The sequence below is a fragment of the Corapipo altera genome, unplaced genomic scaffold (assembly GCF_003945725.1).
Source record: "Corapipo altera isolate COAL_440 unplaced genomic scaffold, ASM394572v1 24b, whole genome shotgun sequence".
Lineage (NCBI taxonomy): Eukaryota > Metazoa > Chordata > Aves > Passeriformes > Pipridae > Corapipo > Corapipo altera.
The window spans coordinates 2,947,197-2,970,291 of NW_020884888.1; the positions used below are offsets into that span (position 1 = coordinate 2,947,197).

A 23,095-nucleotide genomic window follows, 5' to 3' on the forward strand; every position below is an offset into this window, starting at 1 on the left:
AAAAAGTATTTAAAACAGTGACACACAAATCTCCAAGGCAACTTTGCCTTTACATTCAAAGCAATGATTATATGCATAGTACTTACTTCCAAACACTTCTTTTTTGTCAGTTAGCAATGAGCCCATGTATCCAACAGATTTCTAATGAGTAAGGACAGAGAAGATAATAGCTCCCTGATGTAATTCTGATGTAGCTACTCTTTTCTATAAATAGATATTAGCCTTTTTGGGCGCAGGATACCATTTTACAACTTCACATATAACAAGTAAAAAATCCAAACTCAATTTACCTTGCTTAAGCTACACTTACCTCTCTTTTAAGTTCATTCATGCACTGGCATGTTTTTAGAATGGCTACTTCCAAGTCTTCCATGAGATCCTTTGTCTTCTGGTTTTGCTACAAGCCAAAGAAAGCAACAAACAAGACATTAGACAAAAACCCCAGCAAAACCCACCTTCATGTCATGTGTCATTAGTTCAAGTAGCTTTAGAAGATGGCCTTTTCCTTCCAGATGAAATGTACTCATTTATACATCCTGTGTATATCCTAAAATTCTTTCATAGAAACATTCGTCACAAAATTAAAACGAAAAATAATAGTGGTTCAATCTAATTGACTGCTTCCATTCAACAGCAATTTATTTCTAAGTCTCACTGAGTTTTTCTTCAGGAAAAGGATTTCCTTAAGCTTCCCAATTTCCTAAAATCTTCTGCCTAACCAGCCTAGAGTAAAACAAGAGTTTAAGGCTTTTTTTTTTTAAATCTTTTAAAATGAAGTGATACCTAAAATGTTATACCAAATGTTCTATATTGAATTATAAAAAGACTCTCAGGAGTCCTTGAGAAAATATTCACCCTCCAATGAAGCTATTGAGCTGAAACTAAATAGCCATTTCAGTGAACTGATGCTATTTTATCTGCTACTGTGTCTTTAGTCACAGCTAGGCTGGGTTATTTATCAATAAAAATACTTAAAGCATAAGCACACACATGCATGCCGAAGTATCTTCATGGATCATATATATGCATAATCTGGTATAAGGCTCTCATTTCTATCACTTGAAATATAGCATGTAAATTATCTGGAGGTGATCATTTTCCACCAGTAATAAAGCTTAGAAATACCCAAGTGTCCTAGTTTTGGCTGGGATAGAACTAATTTTCTTCATAAATCTGGCATGGTGTTGCTTTGGATTTGTGATAAAAGCAGTGCTGACAACATGAGGATGTGTTAGTTATTGCTGAGCAGTGTTTACACAGCTGCCTACCAGGGCTAACAACCAACGCCAAGCTAAACACAGGTTTAGTTTCTATAGTTAAAGGTGTCTATGCAACTAATATTCTATATGTGTCTTGTTTGTCATAACAATATTCTGTTATATCAGTAAGATTTATATGCCCTTCAAACTGCACTACTGCATTAAGAACACCTGACTGCAGTATCTGATTCAAAGAGATAAAAAGGAACAAAAATGCTTTCTCATAAGTAATACACTCAATTAAGTAAGTATCCTATACTAATACACATCTGCCATATTTCAGAATGTTGGTAAGATTTTGTGCTATATGTTTCCCAGAAGCAAGACTGAAAGCAAGTCAGCATCAAAACCAGAAACTGCATTTTCCATCTCTGCTTTTCCTCTCTCTTTTGCATGTATCTTCTATCATCTTCAAGGAACAAGACAAATGACAAGAGAGAGGCTTAACATGCTTCTTCTCTAAAAACTCCCATCATTTAAATCATGTAAAAAAAGACAAACAAAAATAGCTTCTAAGTCTTAGTGTCTCTTCCTCTCTCCACAAGATTGAAAAAAACCAAGTCAATTTTTTAGAGTGTTTCCCTTTCCAATAGTTTAACTGTTTTCAATATTCTGTTAAAAACAGGAAACAAAACTGTGGTCACTGCTATGGGATCAAGACAATCGAAATCTCTGAGCTACTCCAACAAAATACCTAACTGTTTATGACTGCACAATGATACTTTGGTTCACTGCCCTGTTTCCAATTACAACTTCATTAAAATTAGTCTACTGCCACCAGTAGCCTAATTTAGCCATCAAAGAATCAATGAAGCAATAACACTGGGGCAAGGGGAGGACAGAACATATGGAAGCTGCAGAAGCACAGAACAAACTGTGGCTTCCTTGATCCAGCTCTCACTGTGAGGAATACACTCAGTTCTCTCTTCCCAGAACAGAAGAAAGACTGCATCAAAAATTTCTTTCCAAAGTAGAGGTGAAAAGATTTACTTTGCTAAAAAGCTCTTACAGCTTGCATCCACACTGAAACCAGCTGCTCTAGTTCCATTTTAGCCTGTTTAGACAGCTCCAAAATGTGTTCTCTGTGCTCATGACTGGTATAGGCAGAGTCTGTGAAGTCTTCTGTATGTTCCAAGATAACTTCCAGCATTGTCGAAAGGTTCTCTTTTGAGAGAAAATAAAGATTCTCACGAAGACCCTCCACCTTATTCTGAAAAAGAAGCATATAAATTCCTTGAGAATTTATGTGATCATACAGTTGCGATGCAAATGCAGAAAGCAGAGGCATCATTTTACATTTTATTTTTCTCCTCAATGTTTTCTTTAGTTATTCACTTATTTTCAAAGTAATTCAACAATCTGCTTGTGCCCAGACCTCCAGTTTGGGGTCTGGGATTTGGGATGATTTCTTTAAAGTGATAATGCCATCAGCAAATTACTGGCCTACCAGGAGTAACAGCAAATACATCACTGTTCTACTGCTGTCAATAAAAAGTTTTTAAGTTTAGTAAGTTTCAGAAATTAGATGTGTATTCCAATTTTGTTTGATCTTTGCACATCCATGTCATCTATTTTGAGTAGTTTTCTAAAACTTTGTATGTAGCAAATTGAATACTCTGAGGCACACTGCAAAAATTTCAATTGAATTCTAAAGGGGGAAATAGATAAGTAAATAAATTAAAACAAAGTAACAAGCTCAAAAAGCAGTAAGACATGGTGTTCATTAATCATTCTTAACAGAGTATGAAATTTAAAAATGCCTTTATGAGGAAAAAAACCAACTGAGCTACAAGATAAATTTCAATTCAGAACATTTCCTTTGAATGACAGCTTGCTCTTTGAAATGTTTGTATGAATATTTTTGTCTGCAGTTTTACTAAGTAAGAATTCTTGAACAACAAATATTTTAATGAAGGTCTGATCAGATCCTGATACTTCAGTTTATTCAATGTCAAGGCATCACCTCAACAGAACATTAGAGTTCTGAATGCATACTGATTCAAAAGGAGATGGCAAGTATCATGAGGTGTATTTTGGCAATGACTTTGAAATTATAATCCCTTCTTGTCAGATTCTCTAACATTTTGGGACAGTTATTTAAGTTAACACTGCTGAAGAGATGCAGCTCCACAATTTACATTTAAAACTACTTTTTTTTTCCTAAAATCCTAGTTACGAGGTACTTTATTGGCTGTAGAAAACAATATAATTTCTACTCTTACCTTGAATTCTTTGATGCCAGAATATATGCTGATGGGGGCCATTTCATTTTCTCCATTTGGTCGAGAGTCAGTTACAATTTCTATTACCTGTTCCAAAGCTAGTCTCATCCGATGAAAAACTCCATCTTTGTTAATACGAGCAGATTCACAGTCTGGATGCCGCAGACAAGTCTTTTTAAAGAAAGTAAAGTAACTATTATGAAAGACTACACATGCAGTATATTGAAATGAAAGCTTCCTATTAAGGCAAGTCTAAGGAATGTGTTAGAATATTATGAATTCTTTCTATTAAACTGCTGTTAAGTAGAATTCACACCCCTACTGAGCACATAAATGTTTTCTTTACCCATTCTTTACTCTTACATCCTTCTTTAGCACGAAGTTTAAACTAGGGCTGAGAGAGGAGAGTTGGCTATCCTGCCAGATGTCATGCCCTGTGATTTAGCCAAGTTGTGTAAGAGTGCACATACTCACTCACCTTTGAAGCAGTCAGGAGCATCATGGTGCACTTCTCAAGAACAGCCCTAGATGCTGCCATTCTAGCCTTTTTCTTCTCATCCTTCAAATCCTAAACATCAAAAGAAAGGAAATGACCTGAATAATACACAGTATCTAAAATACTAACTGCTTGTGAGATTGCACAAAGGAAACTTTCTAACAGATGAATGGGATGTGAGAAAGCTTCCCGATGTCTGACAATTGCTATTTTCAGCCTAACTCATGATCTAGAACTTGCTTTTCAGAGAGATTTTAATTTATGCATTTATTCTTGGCTCTATTCAATTCAGATTTCAAAGAAGGAAGATCTCAGAGCATGTTATGTAAACTGTTGCTAATTTTGCTATCTTTACCATATAGCATTATTCATAAAACAGAAAAAGGATGGGAAAAGAATACCTGACTGAAAATATTTTCTGAAACGGGAAAAAGGCTAAGGCAGAGGCAGAGAACACCTGCTTTTCATCATACTGCAGTGAAGGAAATATAAACTAAATCTTTTTTCTACTTGAGTGTTGTATTTGCTACGTACCAGTAATAAAGAAAGTCTTGACAGGCCAAAAAAGCAATTCCTCTGTATTGCTCTGCATTGAGTACATAAACTTATCAAGAACTGTCCAGGGAGATGGATATACCTGCAAAACTGAACTAACTCCCCAGTAAAGTTCATCAAAACGGAAGAGTTTAGACTCCACACTGGGATGTAGGGGAAGAGGGCAAGACATGAATCCCTCAGCATATAAGGATATCTAGCAATAGGAAGAACTTTGAAAGCTACAAGTGCAATCTTCTCACTGCTCACAAAGATAGCTGAGTGCTATCTGAGGCAACTGACTGGGACTGGTTGAAAAGGGAACAGTTTACATTAATGTGCCTACATTAAAAAAAAGGCACACAAATAAATCACTGCAGCAATCTGTTTTGACATTTTTATAAAATTTGTATTTAGCAACTACAGAAAATCTTTTAAAATCAAAATCACCACATTAAAAAAAACACAAACAAAACCCAAAAACCAATCAAACGACAAAACAGGTAATTTCTGAAATTCTGACATTACACTCCGATAATTCTGATGGCACTCAGGAGTTTCCAGCATACTTAAAAGTACTTTGAGGGATATTTCCTCACAATAGGACTAGCAATGCCACATATCAGGCTACACATTGTAAACTGAGTATATCAAGAAAGCAGACATAATTTAAAAAGTGGTAATGAAACAGTCTTTCCAAAAGAGTCAAGTAGGAAAGGAGGGGAAAGCAGAAGAGGAGTTAACACTGAAAACCCAAAACAGTTGAAAATAGTATCACTTACTAGTAATGCATCTTTCCCTTTTAAAGGCACAACTGCTATCAATACTTCAGGGAAAAATAGAGTTAATTTCCAAGCAGAGAGTTCATTTCCTTTAATTATATGCAGCTTTCCAAGAAATGGTTCTTTGAGACTGCACATGTACTTAGCAGACTCAGCACACATCAACAGTAAAAGGAAACTCATGAGGCTGGCCAATTGTTTATACAAACTGAATTCTGAAATTTGCTGGATATTAGGGACTCTCTATATCTATACCAAACCCTGGTTCAATTCTGAATAGGGGACTGGATTGCCAAGGGAAAGCAATCTGAGCTCACAGCAGAAGTCTTAAGCCTCACAGCAAATCCTTTATTTACATGGAAGTTGCAGGGAAAAAAGCTTCCTGCATGAATGAAAGGTTTTGATAGAGTAGCTGCATGTAAGAAGTAAGAAAATCATTGCCCTAACATAAGAAAGTTTTGATCTAAACCTAGAAAAATATTCAATAATAATAATAATGAAAAACAAACCCTAACAAGCCACCAAGCAGATGCTTTATCAGAATCTAAGGATTTCATGTTTGGAGTTTTCTAAAATAATTACTCTGCTTTCAAGTCCCTTCACTGTGTGCACAAATCAAATATTTCTGTCAAGTGACAACAGACAAATTCTCTACCAATGTAAAGAGACAAAAAAGTTAGAGCCAAAAGACAGTGATTGAAACCAAAGGACACCACAAATAACATGCAACCAGGCATCTGGAAGATATGCAGATCAAACAATGCAGTGATATTTCTCAGGCTGAGCTTTAAAATCAAAAGATGTACTTTGGGTGGAGCAAGGACAGGTTAGGTTCCAGAGACAGGACACCAGCAATTGTTTTGTTTCGTTAATCATCCCAGAAGAACTCAAATCTTTCAGATAATAAGATGAAAATTACACTGTGCAACATCCCTCACAACCTTTTATTAATACTTACATTTTGACGATCTCCAGTTAAATGGGCAAACTCTACCATTTCATTTCCAAACTGGCTGAATATTTGTACAAACTCCTGGAAACTACTAACTTTTTCTAGTTGTTCCATTGTTGCAAGAACCTGCAAGATAAGGGAAAATACTGCAGATCATCAAGATTCTAAACAGAAAATGTTATTATTAACCTAGGAATATCACTATTTACAGGAACTTCTAAATGGTGTAGTTTAAAATGCATATATTTTGTTACTATTTAAGCATTAATAACTCAACAAATGGAAATCAAGTGTAAATTAACAATCATGCTTCATTCAAAATGAGTAAATCTGTTGTCAGCCCTCAGAAAACATTGTCCTCATTTCTCCCAGTATCAAGACTGACAGTATTACAGGATTCAGCTTCCAGATTTAGGAAAAATGTGTTTTTAAATTTAATATGACAGTAACAAGTACTTGAAATTAATATGCACATTATATCCATGTTGTAACTCTCAATTTCAAAGTTCAATTTCAGATGCATAACTTTCAAAGTCTAAAACCACAGTTGCAAAGACAGGTGTTTCAATGGCTCTGTGTACTAAAAAAAAAGGCAACAGAATTCAACAAAAGTAAACAAAAAAGTCAGAAATTAGTTAATACATAGTTTTATACTATCCGTAGCAATTTTCTCTAACTTTGGAGACTTTTATTAGTTGTATATAAAACAAAGAACTAAATATATCCAAGTTGTATCAAACTCTTACTCACAATACATTAAAGCATGTAAAACCAGCATTTTTTAAGAATATTCAGTAAAAATTATCATATAGCTTATAAATTACTGAAGCTATCCTGTGAAGTCACTACAATATGGTTTATAACAGAGATTAACATCAGGGTTTTTCAGGTTAGATTTATACTTGCTAATCTCAAAGTGACCTTTCAAATCCATTAAAAGTCTTCAGAAGGGAAAACAGTCAAAGCAGTTCTTTATTGTTTTTCACACTGGAGATAAGATACCACATAAAAATTCAACAAACTGAAATTTCAAGGGAGAAACTTCAAGTTATTCTTCCTTTCCTACGCTCAAACTAAAAAAAGCAGTCTATATTCTGGATTATGACAAGCTACCCCCTCTCTGCACTTTAGGTAAACTCTCCTAGAAACACCCGTTCCATTGTGGTAGAGCAGCTGCTCAGTCTCAGCTGTAAACTACGTAAAGCAAATGTTCCACTAAATCCTGTGACTACTGTGGAACTGATAGTTTTATCGTGCAATATTAGACCGCAGTATCTGTCTGAGTATATTATGTTATGCAGCCAGTTCCACAAAGACTGTAGAATAAGGACTTTCCTGATTTAGGTGTTGATGTACGAGTAAGGATGGAGTATAAAGAACTTCGAAGGAAGGTGCACAAAGAGAAAGACGTGAAAATAGCAGTATGAGAGTGGAAGGAGAGAACCACAGGATTGGGAGAGTGAGGATGTAGAAAAGAAAGCGCGGAGAAAAGAGAAAACATACAAGCTGAAGTCCAACTTTCTCTTCTAAAAATGGACAAAAGATTAATTATGATCTACTGTTCTTGTTTTAAGCAAGTATAGTATTTCATGAGTATGGTCTTGGTTGCAAACAACTCTGTTACAGTTACCCTAGAGCAAGTGTTTCTCTCATGACAAACCTCGTCAACTAAAAATTTCAGTGAAAGCACATGCATTTCCATTACATCTAATAATTCTAGACATCCCAGGTAGAGCTGACATTCCAAGAAACTGTACAGACAGCTCTAAATTTGTCTAAAGGTTATTCAAGAAGCTGCTGCAATGCAAAATACCTGTGACGTCTTCATAATTTTTCATTTTAAAAGTTCTTCAACATGGAACATGCAGATAGTAATGAAAATGTACATTTTTAAATACAAGATTAAAAATATGTAACAAAATAAGGCTTTAAGTTCTTACTAACATCTAAATTAGCACCTGGTATTGCACAGCTACGGCAGCAGTATGAATGTTGCCTTTCAGACAGCGGTCGTAGGCTGACAGCACTTCAGGGCACATCCATATTTTGATCCAATCTCCACAGTGCAGCAGCTCCCCCACGACCTGTCACTTCTCTGCTCATTGTTCTGGCACTCCTAACCTGACTGGTGACAGCAAGTGGAGCAAGACCTTAAGCTCACTGATGTAATGACTAAGTCTGATGGACAATAAAACTAATTTTATAAGGCGGAAAGATGTAGGTAGGGACAGAACAAATGCACACAACCTAAGAATACAAGGACAGTATATATGGTGCAGAGGATGTAGAGGCAGGAACAAGATCATTGGGATCATCAAACAGAAGCTGGGTTCTGGAGGTGATCACCACTCCAGAAGATCTCAAACACTTCATCATTCTGTGTAGTTGGATGTCCAACCACTAAGCTGTTTTTCTATCCTTTGCCCTTGGTTGACTTGATTCATATGAGGAAGACGATGATGACAATGAAAATAAAAGGTGTTTAGAAAGTGCTTCAGCAAGAAAAAAAAAAAGGCAATAAAAGTTTAACACTGGGCATTCAGTCTCTAAGATAAAAATGGAGCTGAGATCTTCTGGAACAGTGACCCACTTCAAGAAGCCAGAGTCTGTTCCTGCTGGCAGTACTGATGATCCTACCTTTCCATCCTCTATGCCATATTATACTACACTGTCTCTGAGTATTTGTGTGCACTTCTTAAGTCCCTGCCCATGCCATCCCTCTACCACAACATTTCTTACAGGAAGAACTGCTTTGCTATCCATCATAGTGTCTGACACACTTTTCAGGAATGTACTCTATAGAAATCAGGCCTCTAAAAGACAACATCAATTGTTTAATTAAATAGAGATGTGAATTGCCCTACTGGTACCATAAACAGAAGCCAACTTTCTCAAATATATGTGCACTATGCACAGAAAATGAGAATGTACTAAAACTCAAAAGCTCACAAACACTAGCTGTGTCCTGGAGGCATCAAGCAAAGCATCACCAGCTGGTTGAGGGGGGTGACTGTCCCACTCTGCTCTGCACTGATGTGGCTTCACTTTGAATATTGTGTGCAGTTTTGGGCATGACAAAATAAAAAAGATATTAAGCTCTTAGAGAGTGTCCAAAGGAAGGCACCAAAGATGGTGAAGGGCCTCGAGTGGAAGCCATATGAGGAGAGACTCAGGTCACTTGGTCTCTTCTGCCTGGAGAAGAGGAGATTGAGAGGAAACCTCATTGCAGTCTACAGCTTCCTCTTGAGGGAAAGTGGAAGGGCAGGTACTGATCTATTCTGTCTGGTGACCAGTGACCCGAGAGAATGACATCAAGCTATGTCAGGGGAGCTTTAGGCTGGATATTAGGATAAAGTTTTCCATCCAGAGGGTGGTTGGGCACTGGGACAGGCTCCCCAAGGAAGTGGTCACAACACCAAGGCTCTCTTGAGTTCAAGAAGTGTTTTGACAAAGCACGCAGCCACATGGTGTGGTTCTTAGGGTTGTCCTGTGCAGGGTCAGGAGTTAGGCTTCCATGATCCTTATGCATGATCCTTGTGAGTCCCTTCCAATTCAGGATAGTCTACGATTCTATGACTATAGCAGTCAGAGTCAGATATGCTTACTCTGGACTATGAGACTTCGCTTGAAATACCTTCAAAATTAAATGCTGCACCTATGCTTACTATATTCATTTCAGTGTACATATGACAATATTTTCATATATATTTAAAATTATCAGAAACCATGCTCGTTGCTGAAATGATATATTCTTCCTCATCCTTTCATGATGCATACACTTGCACAGTTGCTCTGTAGCCTAAATCGTGCTACCACCGGTCACTTTTGGAAAGGTATATTAACTAGGATTATTGCATTATAGACTGCAGACAACAGCAGAAAAGCAGTAAAAGGTATTAAATACACCATTCTGGTCTCTAGGGCAAGAAAAGACCAAAGCTGCAAGTAACTTCATCAAACTGATACTGATGAAAATGCCGCCACCTTAACCAACCACTGGGAGATGAAAACAGCACAAAGACAGCAAATCAGGAGCAGGTTATTTTTGTTGGTTTTGAATCCTGGACTCAACTAAGTGTCTTGGACCTAGGAGCTGCAAAATAGAAATCAGCACATCTGAAAAGCAAATTGGGACAGAAGTACAGCGACATCATGAGGAGTCAAAAGAGGAAAGAGGGGTACTGCTCTGGATTATGAATTCCAAATTAATGGAAAACCCCAGGCCTTATCAGGTTCTCATTTTTCAAACATGAGGGTTTTCTATTTTTGTTTTAGCACATCGTGAAGAAAAAGAAATGGAAGAATATCCTACAGGCAAGACAGTGAAGTCTGCACTGCATGAGATGGATTATATTTGAGGTTAAATGGGCCTTCATACATTATTTAAACCAAGTAGATTCATGCTAAGTTTCAAGACGTAAGTTAAACTGCGTAAAAAACTTTTAATCTGTAAGCCTCACATCTCTAGCACAGAATTTCATATGCATTCCTCACAGTTTTTTGCTTAGACACATCCATAATGCTCTCTTTGTCTTGATCCTGACAGTACAAACATCCTGTCATTAGCAAGGAGAAGCTTTTATTGACCATTTTACAGACACGCACTTTCATGTAGAAGTAAACCTGAAGTTATATAAGCAGTAATACAGCATCTTCTACAGCATACTAAGTCAATAAAGCAATAAATATGGGTCACATAAAATGTAGAATCACTGAAAATTGTTATTCTAATATTACTGACTTACAGCCACCTCCTTTCAGATACCTGGTAGATAAACATGTGCAAGACATTAATTTTTACCTTTTTATTTTAGACTTCCCCTAGAGATATAATGAAAATACCACTTCACTTACCACCACCCTTTTGCACTGCCTGCAGGTATCAGTTAAACAAAATAGAAAAGAAGCTACAAATACCTTGTTTCTGGAAGTTATAATTTGCTTTATAACAATTCTGTCTGCTAACACCAGCACCTTTGTGACAGAAGAAAGCAACAATCTTGCAGCTTTTACCACACCCGTTTTGTCTGTAAAGATTGTTATGTGGCTATCAGATTCTGGATGATCCAAGCTTGCCACATCTGTAAGCTGTGCAATTGTTTCACCTAGAAGAAAAAAAAATAAGTTAAATTTTCATACTCAGAAAACAGATACTGGGCCATTAAGCATTCTTAACTTTTACCTTTGAGGGATGAAACAATTTCAGAGCTACCCACAACTCTTTTTTATTTCACTTCACTTCCTTTTACTGACTGTTGGTGGCACCCTCTCCATATTTAAATTTGGATTACTACTCAGTACTACCTTATTCTTCCATCTGTAACATACACCAATTTTTTTACAGTCTACAGATATTTGAGTGGGGAGTGGAGTTGAGCAATGTGGAGGGAGAAAACACTAATGAGAGATACGTTTTTAATAGCAAAAGTCAAATCAGTGTCCACACTTGCAGCATCAACCCACTGCAAGAGTGGGATGCAGCAAGGAAGAACTACAAATTCCCCTCCACTTTCCAAATTTCAGTTAGCATTCCCATAATTTATAGATTTCCTATTCCTTTAGAAGTCTTCAGGCATGAATAATAAAAGAGATTCCAGTAACTTTATAAATTATAAGACTGAAGCATTATAGTGAGACTACCGCACTTTTTATTCTAAGGAGGGACACTAAACAGCATGCTGACAGAGAGAGGAGACAAAAAAAAAAAGGCAATAAAGCACTGATTTTCAGTTCATCATTATCTTCTTTTTCAATTTGCATTTAGTTAAATAGATAGTAGTTAAATAAGCTTAACTGACCACTTTTATTTCTTATGCCGCCAAAAATTCTGCATCCAGTGCAGCCAATGGATCTGCTTATTTGAGAAAAATCACAGACCCTATCCAATTAAATCTTCTGGAGTACACTAGATAATAGTGCAATAGAGAAAAGACAGGGCAGTTTCCTATTCCATTATCACAGAAAGGCTGCTGGGAGACTGAACTCAGGCAAGCTCTGAGACATGCTTTTGCTTAGCATGTAAGACAAGATGATCAACCTACAACTGACCTATAGATCATCCTTGAATCTAAAATCTAGAAGATTTGATCAAGTTCCCTAAGACTCATCTTAATACCTCAGGTAATTCATCTATGCAGACAAAATACTCCAAAAGCCTGATAAAGCCACTGCTCCCGTATGAAAAACCTGAGGGTGCATTATTCTGGTACTCCACAAATACACACAAACACTACAGGACAAGACCTGACAGTCCTTCAAACCACAGCGATTCACACTGCATAACGTTCATGTATAGATTTCTCTCCTCTGGTAATTGTATTCCCTTGGCTTCTTAAACTGCCTAAATAGGTATTCCACTATGGCAAGGAACTTTCAGGACTTTTGCCAAGACCAGGCCAGGTTATAAAAGGCATGCTCCAAATAATCAGAGGGTCACTCTAGTGTAAGCATGCAAATATGATAAACAGAGTACAGTCTGAGATGGTGAGTTCCCCAGCTGAAGGGCCTAAAAATAAGCAAGAAGAATTATAAAAGTAGAGCTACTATTCTAACAGCAAGGGCAGCCAGATGCACTAACAGTGAATCTGTAGGATGAGTCTCCAGTCAGGTAATGAGACCATTTAACAGCAAAACACACTGGCCATTGCCTTCTCCACAGTCCAATTCATTTTGGTTCTTGCCAATGTCTGCTTGCTCACCTTTGTCAGCTAATTAATCCCAATCTCTTCCTTTGACCTCAAAATATATGAGACAACGCAAAATGGTGTAGAAACATATAGAGAACAATTAAAATAGATGCAAAGTTCTTTTGGTAACCAAGAAAGGATGCACAACATTACTATCCCGTTTCTTATGCTGCGGGATTCATCTTCTTGAAGATGAATCAAGTCATAGGTGAAGCATCTACTCATACAAAAACTTATCAGAGAACCTGAAAGACCTGCAACATCTGCCTGTCAAAAGCTCCACACAGCCCCAGAAATTCGAGACTTCTGATAACAGAACAAAGGCTTCCTCCTCTGCCTGTAGATTGCAACTACAGGAACATGAATTAAGCCTTGGGAGTAAGCCATGAGGAGCAAAATCTGTTATGGTAAAGAGACTGACTTAGGGAAGACATCTGGGTATAAACAAGTCCATAAAACACACCTGAGCATGTTAAAGAAGCAGTTCACTGTCCCTGTAATTCTCCTATTGTGACTGAAACATAGTGACAATTGGGAGAGATTTCCAATGACAGAAAGACAACTGCCACATCCAAGAAGGTGCTACATCCACATGCAAGAAGGGTAACAAGAAAAATTCAGGCAATTATGAGCTCAAAAATTCAGCCTCACATCAGCCTCCAGGATTATTACTAAAATAATACTGGAAGCCATTACCACATGAAGCAGAAAAAGGCAATCAGGAAGAGACAGCACAGACCTGCAAGGGTGAATAGTCCCTTATTGATCTGAATGCCTTCTATGATGAGATAGCACCAATTTTAAAAAAAGAAAGCTATGAATGCTGTGCATCTCAACTTCAGCAAGGCCTCTGACATGATCTCCCATAATGTCCTTATAACTTCATCATAAGATACAGACTGAATAACTGAAAAATGGTGGGTAGAGAATGAATCTGACTACTGGGCTTAGGGATGGTGATAACTGGTACAAAGTCCAATGGGCAGTCAATTTTCAGTGGTACCTCTCTGGGACTGATATGAGACATCAAAACTGTTCCCAGGATGATGGGCCAGCACGTTCAGCAAGCGTGTGAACAACACCAAAATGGGGCAGTGTCTGATACTGTGGAGGGCAGATCTCCATTCTTGAAGCTAAAATGTCCCTTACAACCTCAGTTATTCTGTGATTCAATTTATTCATCTTAAATTGTCATTTTTCAGCCTTCTTAATTTAGTCCTCTCTGTACTAAAAGACAAGGCAAAAATAGAGAGCTATTTATTGCTTTCATTTTACTCCATGTCTTCCTCTAGGGCTATGTAGTCAACTGGTAGAGAATACTGGAAATGTTATGACACTAACTTATTCCTGACATGTGCTTTCTCTTTTAAATTACCCAGTCTTTCCTAGTTTTAGAGGGGGAAAAAAAAAGATAACAAAAATCACAGATGGGCATCTAAAATGTGCTTCTTTTGAGTTATGTTCCACTACTATACTGTCATTGTAAACACTGACACAGTGCAAGACTAATGTTAGGCAAAATCTGCTACATGACCCTCTGCAGTGTTTTATGATTCTATTTTGAGTCAATCAAATTACAAGGTTTATTACAAGGAAATAGTCATAACAAGTCTGAAACACTTCAGATCACTGATTATACCCTTCACAAGAGGCAGATACAACATCTGTCATCCTTCAAAGCCTCTGCAGGATATGCAATTGATTTAAAGACTCCCTACTTTTCTTAGCAACTGAGATGCTTAATGTTCTAAATCCTTTAGTGTTGAAATCTATCTTCTATGCCTAACAAAATGTCCCTTTAATTTCCGAGGTACAATCTAATTTATCAGCTATAAAGAATAATGAAAAGCTTACAACACACTCTGCCCTAAACAGCAAGGGCTTTCTGCTACCTATGCCTCCAGAACATAGGACTCTTTTATACATGTCAATATTCTTGGCTATAATTGTCCAGGAAATTTTTTTTATTTGCTTGGAAACACTACAGTTATTAAAAATGGCACTTGAGCAACTGTGTTCAGAATTTGAATTCAGAGGACATTTATCTATAAGAATTTATCTGCACAAAGGACTGTTTTACCTTGTCCAACACTGAGCAGCCCACAGAGATAATACTGGCACAAAAAACCCCCGTCAAAAAAAAAAACCCAGCAGAAAACGTGTTTGCTATATTGAATTTCCCATATAAGTCTTCAGTTAGCTCTAAAATGCATAGCTCACAGAGAAAAACTGGCCCATGCCAAGGTAAATGTGAGGCTTGACAGAAATGTAAACAATCCATATCTTCACTCCCCTAGACTGAGGCACATTACTGCGCAACAGGAAATAAAACTTACTATGTAAAAAAACTATAGCCTTTTGTTGAGGTAAAATACTGCAGACTATTTTTAGATTCTGAGTCCTCCTGGATACACTGATAGGAAGAAAAAACACTTGGTCACAGCATAAATGGTAAGTCAAGAAACAGATTCAGACTTCACTGCTCTTCTAGCAGCTGAGATTATCAATGTGAACTTTGGCAATTTTGGCTTGTCAGCATTTTACTTGGATCTCTGAAGAGAAAACACATGCTTCACATAACAACTGGAATGTTTTTAAATTAGGACATTTCTGTTTGCAGCCAAATTTACTGGAGCGACTAGGAATTTTCAGTCTAAAGTTTATCCAGAATAGTCCTTCAAATCACAAGAACAATCATTCATCACCAGCATGTTTCTAGACACTGTGATTCATTGTTGAGGGATTTTCAGAGGATTTCTTACAGTACCATGCCTAATTTCCAAGCCTTTTTTTTTCTTTTAATCACAAATAATAGTATGGTCTGCATCCCCAAAGTTTGAGGCCAGTACAGTGAATCAGCAAGAAATACACCAGCAGTTAGGACAGCAAAAGACAGGTTTTTCAGAATTCTGAGGTTATTTAAAAGATAAAAAACAAACACCCACCCACAAGTCCACTATTTAACTTAACAGAATGGTTTTAAGGACAGTAACCCCTGTCTTGGAGTAGAGTACTGCTCCTTTCTGGAGTCAGAGACATTAGCATTGAAGGGTCATTTATTTGCCTCCACATCCAGAAGCTCAGGATTGTCTCCCTGAAGTCACAGTAAGCAGGAAGTCTATCACACTTGTAGCTACACCCACCTGCTCAAATTGGGAAAGCTTCAAATAGAATTTCCTATGATCCAAAGGTATTTGAAAGAAAAACCAAAACCTCACCCCACTTACAACAAAAGGAACATTCTACTAGAAGTCATCTGAAAGGCTGCATTGCAGATCTAAGGATATGCATTTACTGAGAGCCACTGAAATATCATGCAAGGAACAGTACTTAATATCTAGGATAGTAGTTTCTAGCATGACACTGACATTCTCTTATGTTATCCCCTATTTGCCTAGACAGAGGCTTCTGTGAGGAGGAGGGTGACAGCAGGCAACTCAGTTATCCATACTTCACATTCAATTCACACACACAGCAACTTTGCAATAAAACTTGAATCTGGCAAAAAGGCAAACACAATATGATTTTCATTCTACTGAGAGGAGTCATCAGATGACTGATGTGAGTCATCTTACTGAATCCTGATGAAATATGGGTTGACACTGACCTTCATTCAGACATTCAGATTTAGAATGCAGTGACCTCAATAGCATAACACCCAATTTTAGATACTCCACTGTTTTAGCTTGGTAGCAATAAAGTTGTATTCTCAACACTCTGTTCTTTAATAACATCATAAAACAAAGAGCAGTCAGATAATTCCTTACGGCAAATGATCCTATAAAAATCAGAGCCAACATACAATTCCATTCTCTGTTCATAAGATGACAGTAATTTAAGTAAGTGAAAAAATCAGGTAACAGATCAGGCCCTGAATGAACCAGCAGAAGATGGTTAAGCAATCAAATAATAAAGTTCTTACGTTATTCCTGACACTAAAAATAGTGTGCCAAAAATGGCACAAGTACAATTTCATGAGTAACTACATACCTGCTCTCCTTGCCTCAATGCAAGCAACACTCATTTCCTCTTTCAATTCATGGTTTTCGTTGGCTATGGCTTCACCCACTGTAACAAATCTTCCAACTGCCAGGTTAACTGCTTGGCCCACTCGCTGAATTGCTTGCAGAGTCTTGTCTGAACGCTTTGGTTTATCCTTATGATTAATAAGAGTAGTTATCTGCAAACAAGAAGAGTTATTTATTGGAACATTTTAACTTCAGCATTAAAGGTAAGTTTTGAACTGAACTCCGTAATAGATTTTTACCATACTTCAGTAATAACATCTAGTGTTGAGTCATAAGGTACCATTTAACTTCTCAGAGAATAAAAAAAAAAAAAAAAAAAAAGTTGCTCATCTGCTGTGATCTCAGTTTAACTCAAATGAACAGAAGAACTTTTACGTTTGCAGTATTAAAATAAGCTCCCTTGCATCTGAACAGCCTTTCCCACTACAGACACAGCCCTTCCCCCATTAAAGTATCCACATACTTGTAACTTAAACTCAACTGCACGAGTTTCTAGAATTTAGAGAAAGGTTGCCATTTAGATGCAAGTTATCAGTAAAACAATTTGCAAGGACATTCGTATTCTGAACTCCTGTCTTAGCTTCTCTGTCCACTACATCATGCTATACATTCCCTCTTGGATCACATGGACCAGAGATCAGCTGCACACCGGCCGCAGGAGACTGAAGATTTGTCCAAAACACCAAATATAAGGAAACAAAGAGATCCTTTCCCCACACAGAGGAGAAAGGCATGAATGCAGAAGCAGATTCTCAACCAAGGCATTAAGTAAATGTGAGAACGGTATGCAATCCTGCCACTCAGAAATAAGTAACTATAAACTACATTACAAACATGAGCTTTACGTTTTCGGTATGACAACTGTTTTCTTATGAGAAGCAGGACTGAAGTTAAACTCAGTAGTTTCAAACATCCTAAATCACCATAAAGGCCCAACAAGGATAGTCCTGCCTGTCTTTGCCTCCCACTGCCATGGCTGCAATTAATTTATCTGATGTGGGTTAAACCTGAGTTGTGGAGAAGGTGATGCTTGTTAATTTAGTTTTTCCCATAATCAGGTTTCCAGTCCAGTTCAGTGCATAGCTCTACGAATACTTCTGGTGGCAAAAGGGAAAAGGTACAGACTGGAGAAAGATGGGCAGAAGTGCTCCTTTCAGCAGCAGTGTGATTTTAAAATGCCCACAGAACTCTACTGTAAGCCACATTCCCAGGTGCTCAAGGATGTCTGCTGAGAGAATCTCAGAAATACATTATTACTTAACTGTCTGAACACCTCAGCTATATCAGCTTAATCACAAATGTCTTTGCCATTCCTCAAAAAAATATAAACCATCATTTACTCATACATTCTCCTACTAGTCAAGCCTATGGTTGGACAAGAGCATACAAGCTGTACCTGTAATGCTCACATGAGATCCAAGGACATAGTAGGAAGCAATGTAGGAACTGTTCTGCTTCATGATGTGATCAATGCCCAGCGCTTACCCTTCAGATGTCACTGAGTTGTCTTTCTGGGGAAAAAAAAAATGGTGGTTTTCAATACCTTTCTGAGGCTAGTTTTGAATGCCAGGAGTTCGTTTAGCCAAGTGTCCAGTATTAAACTCTTTGCAATGGAAAATGTCAATACTTCATAGAGTGCTTTGCACACCAAAGGAGAGAGGGGGAAAAAAAAAAGAGAACAGTGCTGTCCTAAGGAAGAACTGCTATGGGAATGGAAGAATATTTTGTCCTGGTACAAAACATCAGTACAGAAATGCTTAGTCCATCCACTGCCTTCTTATATATGCCCTATTTTTCCAACTTGTACATAAGCCACAAGGTCTAAAGGAAGGTCACTTACTATAATTCATACAACAAATCCGCCTGTGTAAGAGTTCCCCTGTAAGAAGTCACCAAGCTTCAACCCCAAAGCCTATGAACCCCAGATGCCCTTCCAGTGCAAAAATCTTCTTATGACGAAAACAGTCTTATTACTTTTACTACTATTATTTACTGAGCAAATAATTCAGATTCATTTTAGAGGAGGAATGACATTCCTCAAAACACACAATTACCACCACTTCAGTGGAAATTCAGATCAATACGAAATTGACGGTACAACCAGCTGCACTATGCAGCTCTCCTGAATTCTTGCATTGTAGATGCTTCAGGTATACCAAATTAACAAATACCCAAAATCTAACAATCCCAGCTGGTGGATTCTTGATTAGGCATGGCCAGCAAGCCTACTGAGGAGCATTAGTCCAAACGTTGAGGAAGACCAATTTGATAGAAGGTCACTACTTTCTTTCCTCAATTGCTTTTCAAGCAAACAGCAACCCAATACTGGGTTAATATTACATTCATACAGTTAATGACTTCTCATAAGTGTATATAAAATAACACTGGCCTAAGACAAACTGCAAGTTTACATACTGGCTGCAAGTTTACCTCCTACAGCATTTCACACAAGTAAAAGTTTAAATATGTTCTGCATAACCCTGAAAAAAAATGCATATGCAAATCACATTGCAGAGTAAAAGGAATCCCACTGTCTCTTAAAAATCACCAAGGGCATTTATTTTAATTCCTATGTTACTGTAGAGGTATGTAAATAATAAAAATCATGAAGATGTCACAGCTTAAAAGGTTTTATTAAAATCCTACAAAACACTTTCAAAAACATGAGTGCCTTTTACATTTCTATCCTTTCTTTAGCACTCTCTTCAGAGGGCATCATAAGTTTTGCAGAAAAAAACCCAAACCCATTCCCCCCCCCCCCTTCCCCCCCCATCTTCCCATGAGGTTAAGCAAGAATCAGGAGCTGTTTTCACAGCTCCATCACCAGTGTCATAAAGTTCAGCAAGGCCAAATGTATGGTCCTGCACTGGGCCCGGGACAATCCCCAGTATCAATGCAGGCTGGAAGATGAATGGATTGAGAACAGCCCAGCAGAAAATGACTTGGGGTACTGGTGCTTGAAAAACTGGGTGTGAGCTGACAACATGTGCTCGCAGCCCAAGAGCCAATTGCATTCTGGGTTGCATCAAAAAATGTGTGGTCTGCAGCTCAAGGGAGGTGATGTTCCCCCTCTCCTGCAGTCTGGTCTGGTGAGACCTCACCTGGAGTGCTGCATCCAGCTCTGAGACCCCCAACATAAGAAGGAGCTGGACCTGCTGAAGTGAGTCCAGGGGAGGGCAATGAAGATGATCAGGGGGATGGAACATCTCCTATGAAGACAGGCTGAGCAAGCTGGGGTCATTCAGCCTGGAGAAAGGTCCAGGGAGACCTTATAGTGGCCTTTCAATATATAAAGGAGGCTTAGAATAAAGATGAAGAAAGACTTTTTACCAAGGCCTGTAGTGACAGTAGAAAGGTCAATGGTTTTAAATTAAGAGGGTGGTTTTAGATTGGACTTAAAGAGGAAATTTTTTACCACAAAAGTTGTGAGGCACTGAAACAGATTCCCTGACTTGTGGACGCCCCACCATCTTCAAGGTTAGGTGCTTTGAACAACCTGGGGCTTTGATGAGGCTTTGAGCAACACAATCTAGTGGAAGGTATTCCCACCCATGGTTGGGGGAGTGGAACAAGATAGTCTTGAAAGGTCCCTTTTAACCCAAATTATTCTGTGATTCTATGACCTACTTTAGACACTCACTGGAGTAGCTTGTATATGTAAATTAAACTCAGCTTGGATGCCTATGGTTATACACAGCAGCAGAGGCTTTGCAAATACCTCCTGGAATAATGAATTCTTAGATAGATAATATAATTTTTTTCTCAGACTGGCTAACTTAGGGCCACTTAGTTACTATCTTAACATTGGCATGGAGGGAAGTTTGTCGAGCTCTCTTTTTTTTTTTTCAGAAAAGTCAAAAACTATGGATTGCCAGTCAAAAACAACCATTGTGAAAAAACTAAAACAGAGGTTTGTCAAGAAGATTGAAACATATCACAACAAACAGCTTCACATAACACCTATTTCAGATGTCATCAACATTATGTAGCAAATGCAGCCTGTACTGATATTAGAATTGCATAGGATGTGTGCTATAAAAAAATAACAAACAGCCCTGAAATAGGAGTAGGTAGGTCATGATGAAAGAGATAGAGAAAGATATAAAATATAGATCAGCTAAAGCAAAAAGGGCTGGTCTTGGTTCTAGAAACATGAGTTAGACATAAACCAAATGTAAAATGCTTAAGAACGTCAAAGGCACAAGCAAAGCTGTTCAGACACAGATGGGTTTCTCATAACCTGCCACCTGCAGAAAACATCGCTATGCAAACAAGGAGAATGTGTAATTCTGAGAAATATCTTACTCTTTCTATCATGAAGTGTTAAGAGTGACAGGTGTATTTCTAGCTATGCCCTCCATTTCAAATAAAGTTTTGGAGAAGCAGAGGCAATAGCAACTGCAGTTTCAGATTCTTTTCAAGACTTAATCAAGCAGGTAATTACCAATCAGTTAAAAAGCTAACAAACAAGATATTAACTGAGCAAGGAGAGGAATTTCACTAGCATGTTAAGTGACAAACTGAAGGAACCTGAGATGCTAATAAGCAGCACAAAGATTATTTAGCAGTTCAGACCATATTTAAAAAAAAAAATAAATCCCTAGGCAGTGAAATTGAAGGGTTGTTGGGAAGAGGTACACAATACTACTTGCCTCAGGACACAAACACAGCAATGAGCATTAAAAGGCAAATAATCTAGGGTTCTACAGTAAAGAATAAACAACGTTTTTGCTCCTGGCTTTTAAACATTTAAAACAAGGATAAATTAGACAGGTTAAATGGAGAAAAGCAAAGACCCACGAGAAACCTAACAAGGAACTTTGTCCCCAGCAATTATCTTCCTCCAAAGAAACCCTAAGAACCTATAAAAAACTGAACTAGTAAAATGTGCAGCATTCAAGATATTTCAGATTACCAGGAATTGCTTTTCCCCAGCAGCCCATCCAGCTGCAACCAGACCAGAACTGCTATTGTTGAGTTTCTTTCATTTTTTTTTTTTTTCAGTTAAGGAAACCACTTTAAGTCCCAGAACATTATCTAAGCCCTCCTTTAAAGCTTAGCACCTCCCAAATATTTAATCTGTTGTATTCTGATCATGTATTACCCAGTGACCAACATCTGTGGTATTTGGACAGGAGCTAACCGCTGAAAAGATTACCTGCAAGTCTCTTTGAACAAGAGTAATATGTTACATGCTGTTTACTTAAGGATTTACTGATCAGGTCCTAGAAAGGAAACAGTCCTTTCGATGGTACTCACCCTCTGTTTAATGTGAGCTCTTACGCCGCTGCCATGGAATGCTTATCTAAGATTTCAGACAATCAGTTTAAGGAGTGTGCAGTCTCAAGAAATTGGCAGTTGCAATCTTTTGTCACTTTTTACGAGAAGCCACAGAAAAATAATGGCCTTTTCCCAAGTACTTTACCAAAACTAACACATACAGTCATAATGTATCACAATAGATTTCATATTTAAGGAAACGAGCTCAGTTGTGGCAGTTTTTGAGCAGTTGTTTTCAGATCTCTTTGAGGGCCTTTAGATACTGACATTGAAGTCGTTATATGCTTCATGCACAGGAAGCATCATGGCAGCACGCTTAGCTAAAAATATTCTAATGTCTATTTATTGTCAGCGTAATTAAGTCTTGCATGACAGAATTAAGTGATACTTAAGAGACTGGGTTTCAGCAAGTATTTATAGACATCTATAAATAAAACCAGAGGAAATGTAGCTATTTCACAGCCACTGCCACAAACATAAGAGTTAAACTAAGAAGTTGCATTGGAAGTTACTCTATCTATCTCCCTCCCTAGGGAAGTACCCACATTGTACACAGGATGATTTAGACTCTAAAGAGTAGTATTTGTTACTACCTCTTATGTGGTGGGTTGACCCTGCATGACTGCCAGGTGCCCACTAACGCCACTTTATCACTCTCCTCCTCAGCTGCACAGGGGAGAGAAAATAAAACAAAAGGCTTGTGGGTTGAGGCAAGGACAGGAAGAGATCGCTCACCAGTTACCCTCATGGGCAAAAAACAGCCTCCACTTGGGGGATATTAATTGAATTTATTACCAATCAAATCAGAACAGGATAATAAGAAGTAAAACAAATATTAAGAACACCTCCCCCCCCC

The 23,095-nt window shown here is 37.8% G+C and overlaps 1 protein-coding gene across 1 annotated transcript in view; it reads right to left on the reverse strand.

Moving 5' to 3' along the window:
• CTNNAL1 (catenin alpha like 1) overlaps positions 1-23,095 on the reverse strand; it is a 57,956-nt gene that overhangs the window by 19,637 nt on the left and 15,224 nt on the right. The window contains exons 2-8 of the mRNA XM_027644002.1: positions 16,922-17,111; positions 11,163-11,350; positions 6,252-6,371; positions 3,960-4,049; positions 3,482-3,652; positions 2,269-2,469; positions 311-397 (exon numbers count right to left, since the gene is read on the reverse strand). Of these exons, the coding sequence (XP_027499803.1) occupies positions 311-397; positions 2,269-2,469; positions 3,482-3,652; positions 3,960-4,049; positions 6,252-6,371; positions 11,163-11,350; positions 16,922-17,111 (1,047 nt within the window). The remainder of the gene's footprint in view (positions 1-310; positions 398-2,268; positions 2,470-3,481; positions 3,653-3,959; positions 4,050-6,251; positions 6,372-11,162; positions 11,351-16,921; positions 17,112-23,095) is intronic.